General features: G+C 42.3%; 1 protein-coding gene across 1 annotated transcript in view; it reads left to right on the top strand.

The window, feature by feature from the left end:
- LOC125041701 (disintegrin and metalloproteinase domain-containing protein 11-like) overlaps window positions 1-7,500 on the top strand; it is a 215,660-nt gene that overhangs the window by 53,187 nt on the left and 154,973 nt on the right. Inside the window, exon 5 of the mRNA XM_047636899.1 lies at window positions 1,483-1,552. Within this exon, the coding sequence (XP_047492855.1) occupies window positions 1,483-1,552 (70 nt within the window). The remainder of the gene's footprint in view (window positions 1-1,482; window positions 1,553-7,500) is intronic.

Raw genomic sequence — 7,500 nt, 5'->3', positions numbered from 1 at the left:
TGCTCTTGCTCTTTCTCTTTCTCTCTTTTTCTCTCTCTTTCTCTCTCTCTCTTTCTCTCTCTCTCTCTCTCTCTCTCTCTCTCTCTCTCTCTCTCTCTCTCTCTCTCTCTCTCTCTCTCTCTCTCTCTCTCTCTCTCTCTCTCTCTCTCTCTCTCCTCTTCTCTCTCCTCTCTTCTCTCATCTCTCGTCTCTCCTCTCTCATCTTCTCTCTCTCTCTCTATCTCTTCTCTTCCTCTTATCTCTCTCTTCTCTTTCTCTCTTTTTCTCTCTCTTTCTCTCTCTCTCTATCTCTTGCTCTTGCTCTTGCTCTTCTCTTTCCTTTCTCTCATCTTCTCCTTTCTTTCTCTCTCTCTCTTCTCATCCTCTCTCTTTCTCTCTTTCTCTTCTCTTCTCTCTCTCATCTCTTCTCTCTTTCTTCTCTCTCTCTTTCTCTCCCTCTTTCCTCTCTCTCTTTCTCTTAATCTCTCTCTCTCTCTTCTTCTCTCTCTCTCTTCTTTCTCTCTCTCTCTTCTCCTCCTCTCTCTCTCTTCTCTCGTCTCTCTCTCTCCTCTCTCTCTCTCTCTCTCTCTCTCAATCTCTCGTCTCTCTCTCTCTCTCTCTACTCTCTCCTCTCTCGATCTCTCTCTCTCTCTCCTCTCTCTCTCTCTCTCTCTCTCTCTCTCTCTCTCTCTCTCTCTCTCTCCCTCTCTCGCTCACACACACACAGACTTGTGCACATGTATATCTGCAATACGCTATAAGAGAAACGCAATGCAAAGAAGATAGAATCCCGAGGTAACTTTTTAGATAAGAGCTAAACCTTTCAAATTTAAAAGCACATAAATCATGACGGGTTTTCTACCTCAACCTCGAAGATTCCCCCTTTCTCCGCCCCCTCTTGTTCCATACCCTCCCTCCCTCCCTCCTTCCTTCTTTCCTACCCTTCTTCCTCCCTACCTCCTCCTCCCTCTCCTTAACCCCTTCCCCCTTTTCCCCTATCCACCTATCTCTACCTCCATCTCTTTCTTCCTATCTTCCTCTTTCCCTCTCTTTCTCTCTCCTTCTTCTTATCATCCCTTTTGTCTCTCTCCCTATCATCCCTTTTCCCTCTCTTTCTTTCTCCCTCTCCCTTTCACCTTTCCCCTTCTCTCTCCTCCCCTTCTCTTCCCTTTCCTCTCCTTCCCCCTCCTCCTTCCCTCGCCCTCCATCTTCCTCCACCTGTCCATCTTCCATTTGCTTCTCCCCTCTCTTGGCTCCTCCCCTATCCTCCTCCTCCCTTAAAACCCTTTGTATGGTTTTAGATAAACAGCTAAAGTAGTTATTTTACTTATTTATGTAGTTATCTTTTTACAGTTCGAGCAACTTACTTTATATATAGTCCTCATAGTTTATTTTTTATTATTATTTTCACTCATTTATGTTAAGAAACAATGTTGAAAATTTTGATTTGTATATTATTAATTTATTATATTATTAATATTGTTTTTTTTATTTTTTTTACAGACAACTGGTCTCCCCGAACCTGGTGGCGCATCACCGTACGCGAGACGGGAGCAGCAACGTCGACCAGCATGTGAGTGTTTGAAATTTGTTTATTGCCTTCCCCTTTCATCGTCGGTTGCTTCTTATTCTTATTCGCCACTTTCTTCTTATTCTTATTCGTCACTTTCTTCTTATTCGTCACTATTTTTCTTATTCTTATTCGTCACTTTCTTCTTATTCTTATTCGTCACTTTCTTCTTATTCTTATTCGTCACTTTTTTCGTATTCTTATTCGTCACTCTTTTCTTATTCTTATTCGTCACTTTCGTCTTATTCTTATTCGTCACTTTCTTCTTATTCTTATTCGTCACTTTCTTCTTATTTGTCACCTTCATTTTCTTCTTCCTCTTCTTCTTCGTCACCTTCTTCTTCCTTCTTCCTTCTCTTTTTTTTTCCTCTTCTACTTACCATTTCTGCTATTATTATTTTTCCTCCTTTTTCTTCTTAAACTGTCTTATTTATCTTCTTCCTTTTTCCCTTTCTTAAGGCGATGATGGCCATGGACAAGATATCGTGTCCAGAAGGTGTCTGTAACTATATCTCTTTAACATCTTTGTATCTATTTTTTCTGTATCGGTCTCCCTCGTTTGTCTGTTCTTCCACCCTTGCTTCTCTTTCCTTTCCTCCTTCTCGCCTTCTCTTCTCACTTCCCATCCCTCTTTTTCCTCGTCTCTTCGTTCTTCTTTCTCTACTCCCCCCCCCCCCCCCCCACACACACACACTCGTCCCTCTCTCTACCTTCCTTCTCCCCTTCCTTTCCCCATTTGTCCTCCTCCCCTCTTTCCCTCTCTACACCCCCTCCCCAATCGTCTCCCCCCACCCCTTCCTCCCCCCTTCCCCTTCCCCCAACCCCCCTCCATTCGTCCACATGATCATCATAATGTTCCTTGGAAATATTCACACCGGCTCCTCCCCGTTTATACGCAAGCTGAATGCTAATGTTGTAGCCTCTCTGGAGTCAGCCCTTCTAATTGTCTCTAGATGTTGTTGTTTTTGTTTTTTTTTTGGGGGGGGGGTTTGGTTTGTGGGTTTGTTTGTTTGTGTCTCTGTAATTGTCGGTTTATCTCTTTTGTTGGGTTTTCTTTCTCTCTCTCTCTCTCTCTCTCTCTCTCTCTCTCTCTCTCTCTCTCTCTCTCTCTCTCTCTCTCTCTCTCTCTCTCTCTCTCTCTCTCTCTCTCTCCTCTCTCCCTCTCCCTCTCCTCTCTCTCTCCTCTCTCTCCTCTCTCTCTCTCTCTCTCTCTCTCTCTCTCTCTCTCTCTCTCTCTCTCTCTCTCTCTCTCTCTCTCTCTTCTTTCTTCCTCTCCTTCTTCTCCTTTTCTCAAGAAGTTAATAATTGGGCGTGTGCTTTTCTTTTGTTTTGTATTTGTTTTTGTGTTTTATCTTATCTCTTGTCTAATGCCTTTCTAATGCCGTGTTATCTCCTTTTTAATTAGCTTCACGTCGATCTCTTCACTTTTTTTCACCTTTTATATTCTGCACTCTCCCCTTTCATTCGTTTTATTTCCTTCGTCCTCGTCTTTATTTTCCCTTTTTTCTGTCCCCCCGAAATAGCGAGTTGTGATCAGCGCCATCTTTTGAGGACGCTCGAGAAACCAACATGGCGGCGGTGAATATAAAACGACCCGGTCAGCGGATCTGGCGATTTTGTGACAGCTGACATTTATCTTTTGGTCTGACCTTTCTTCGCTAGCGCGTCTGAGGTTATTTGGAATCGGTTTCTTGTTTTTTTTTCTTCTTGTTTTGACTTTTTTTTACGTTTTGATTGGTTTTCTTTTCCTCTTTAGTTTTGTTTTATTTTTTATTATATATATTTTTGTTTTCCTGGGGGGGGGGGGGAAGGGAAGGGAAGCTGGATGGAAGAATCTTTTTATTCTTTCATTCTCATTTATCTTGATTTCTCGTTGGAAAAGAAATGAATGAGAACAAGAGAAAGAGTGAGAGAGAAAGCGAGGAAAAGAGAGAGATAACCCGGCGAGACAGAGAGAGGAAACCCAATATTTGGCAAAGAAATCGCAAATACATTTTCCCGCGCGATTTCCATTGGACGCTATTGGTAGAATTATTGACTTTTTTATTTCCCTTTTCTTTTGTTTTCTTATTTTTCTTTTTTTATTAACTTTTTTTTTCTTTTCTTGTGGAACTTGATAACTAGTACACCCGCAGGAAAGGGGGTGGGGGTGGGTGTTAGGGTTTTAGTTTATAGTTTATAGGGGAAAGGTAGAAGAGGAGAGGGAGTAAGAGGGCGAGAAGGAGAGAAGAAAGGGAGGAGGAAAATGAGGAGAGCGAGAGGCGAGAGAATGAGAGGCGAGAGAATGAAGAGAACGAGAGAGAACGAGAGAGAACGAGAGGGAACGAGAGACCGAGAGAACGAGAGAACGAGAGAACGAGAGAACGAGAGAACGAGAGAGAGAGAGAGAGAGAGAGAGAGAGAGAGAGAGAAGAGAGAGAGAGAGAGAGAGAGAGAGGAGAGAGAGAGAGAGAGAGAAAGAGAGGGGGAGAGGGGAGAGGGGAGAGAGAGAGAGAGAGAGAGAGAGAGAGAGAGAGAGAGAGAGAGAGAGAGAGAGAGAGAGAGAGAGGGGGGGGGGGAGGGAATAAGGGGATAAAGTGGGAGGTAGGAGTGAAGAAGGGGAGATAGGGAGATTGAGGGATTGGGGAAGGGAGGGAGAAATGGAGGAGGAAGGGGATGATAGAAAGAGAGAGAAAAGGGAGAAAATGGGGTCAGCTTGAATAAGAAGAAAGGGAGGGAAGGAGAGGGAAGGAAGGGAGGGAAAGAGGGATAGGAAGTAGGGCAGTGGGAGGGAAGGAGTGTGGGGGAGTGTAAGCAGGAGAGAAAGAGAGAGAGGGAGGGAGGGAAGGAGGAGGGAGGGAGGGTAGTACTCATAGCCATTATTTTGATCAATGTCTTTCTCAGGCCAATAAGCACAGTGTTTATGGTTTCCGAACATTGGTCCGCGGTTTTTAAACCCTTTCCTTCGGTATTCAATTGTTAACCCGCTTTAACCTTCGCCCTCTCCTCTTTTCTTTCGTCGCTCTCTCTCTCTATCTCTCTAATATATATATATATATATATATATATATATATATATATATATTATATAAAATGTATATATGTGTGTGTGTGTGTGTGATATATATATATATATATATATATATATATATATATATATATATATATATATATAATATATATATATATATACACACATATATATATTTATTTATTTATATATTTATATATATATATAATACTTATATATACATATGCATTATATATATATTATATATATATATTAAATATATATATATGTATATATATTTATATATATATATTCATATATATATACATATATATTATATACACACACACACACATATATATGTATATATATATAAATATATATATATATAAATATATATATATATATATATATATATATATATATATAATATGTATTATATATATGTGTGTGTGTGTATGTATGTATGTATGTATGTATGTATAAATGTGTACACACATTTATATATATTTATATATATGTGTGAGTGTGTGTGTGTGTGTGTGTGTGTGTGTGTGTGTGTGTGTGTGTGTGTGTGTATGTGTGTGTGTGTGTATGTGTGTGTGTGTGTATGTGTATGCATGTATGTGTGTATATGTATATATGTATACACATCTATATATGTGTGTGTGTGTGTGTGTGCGTGTGCGTGTGTGCGTGTGCGTGTGAAAACGTTATCCAATAATTTTCCTTAATTGCTTTTCGGGAAATTCTTCTCAGCGTTTCCTTGGCGGCTCGATTAGTGACGTCACTTCCGGTCCAAGAGAGATTTCCAAGGTTTTTCCTTTTTTGTGTTCTTTATTTTTCTTGTTTTGCCTCCATCATTCGCCCAGGAGGAGCAGGAGGGGAAGGGGGAGGAACGCGGTAGGGACAGGGGGAGGGGAGGGAGGAGAGGGCCTCATGACGATCTCCTGAAACTCGCACTTGAAATCATTATGTCTAATGAGATAAGACGATAAGAGAGAGTGGAAGAAGGGGAGGGACGGAAGAAGATAATAAAGACGGGGGATTCTTTTTCTTTTTCTTCGCATCTCAATTCTTTTCCTGCTAATTTTCCTCCCTGTTCCTCACCTCGCTCCGTGCCTACTTCACAAACACACACGCGCACACACAGGTAAACACGCGTACTCACTTACTCACACAATCACACACACACACACACACACACACACACACACACACACACACACACACACACACACACACACACACACACACACACACACAGTATCCGTCCGGAATGTCATATCCTAAAAGCCCATTTGAGGCGTAATTTTCAAAGCTTTAAGTTCGTGACTCAGAAGTAAATTAGATTCACGCCGCCTTTTCTCTCCCTCGCTCACTCGGCCCAAACTTCTCACCAAATTGGACAGGCATTTTCTGTCTCTCTTAAATGTGTGTGTGTGTGTGTGTGTATATATGTATATATATATATATATATATATATATATATATATATATATATATATATAATATATATGTAATATATATATATATATATATATGTATATATATTATATATTATATATATACATATATATATATATATATATATATAGAGAGAGAGAGAGAGAGAGAGAGAGAGAGAGAGAGAGTGAGAGGAGAGGGAGAGGGAGAGGGAGAGAGAAAGAGAGAGAGAATTACTATCCCCTTCCTGATGGATTTATTTTGTTTCTTCCTCTTTTTTTCCATTTTCATTCCCTTCATCTTTTCCTTCCCTTTCTCCTCCTCCACCCCCCCCCCCCTCTTCCTATGTCGCTCCTAAGCCCTTAGAGTAAACTCGGATAAAATCCCGTTTCCCGAGCCGCCCTTCGTATTCCGGTTCGCGAGACCGCCGTCTGTCTATTAGGTCGATATTCCATTGGCACTTTGGCATCCTTGGGGTGACCACTTTCTTGACCCTTGTCATATGCCCTTCTGTTTTCCCTTTTATTTCATCTGCTTCTTAATATTATCCTTCTCCTACTCACTGTTCTTCTTCCTCCTCGTCCTCCTCTTCCTCTTATTTCTCTTCCTCCTCTTTTGCCTCCTCGATGTTCATCTATATCTTCCCTTTCACCTTCTCCATATTCATCTCTTTCTTATCCTCCTCCATCTTCTTCGCCTACCCTACACACCCTTTTCTTAAGATGACTCAGGGTAATATTGATTGCTATTGGGCAAACATTTACACAAGGCTTACTTTAGCCCCCCACCCCCCTCTCGTCCTCTTCTTCATCTTCATCTTCTTCCTGTTGCTCTTGTATTTTTGTGTAGTTTTCATCATGCGTTACTTTGTATTTCACTTTCATGTGTGGTATATACTTACTCTCTGTCTGTTTCTGTGTCTGTCTGTCTGTCTGTCTCCCGTTCACTCACTTTCTTCCTTTCCCTCTCTCTCTCACACCTTCCCTTCCTCATCCTCCTCCTACCACTACCCTCCCTCTCTCCCTCTTGCCCACCCTTTCCCTTCCTTCCAGTCCTCCCTCTCCCTCTTGCCCACCCTTTCCCTTCCTTCCAGTCCTCCCTCCCACCCTCCCATTCTCCCTCCCTCCTTCCCCTTTCCCTCCTACCCTCCCATTCTCCCTCCCTCCTTCCCCTTTCCCTCCTACCCTCCCATTCTCCCTCCCTCCTTCCCCTTTCCGCCCCCTTCTGTTTTATGAGCACCGGAGCCTCTCTCTCTCTCGCGGCCTCCTTTCAGGTGACGTGTTCATGTTGACGTATTATAATGGGTATTAAGGTGAGCCTATTGTGCGTCCATTTTCTTATCAGAGGGGTCGGCCCTGATTGTCTGGCGGGGCCTTAGGGTGGAGGGAAGGAGGGACGGTGAGGGGAAGGTGGAAAAAGGGAAGGAGGGAGGAAGAGGGGGGGAGGGAGGGGAAGGGGATGAAGGGAAGGAGGGAAGGAGAATAAAAGGGGGGGGGGTGTAGGGGATCGGGGGGGG

Source organism: Penaeus chinensis, chromosome 31, assembly GCF_019202785.1.
Source record: "Penaeus chinensis breed Huanghai No. 1 chromosome 31, ASM1920278v2, whole genome shotgun sequence".
Lineage (NCBI taxonomy): Eukaryota > Metazoa > Arthropoda > Malacostraca > Decapoda > Penaeidae > Penaeus > Penaeus chinensis.
Note: the sequence above shows the minus strand (reverse complement) of the source record. Positions and strands in the feature narration are given on the sequence as shown.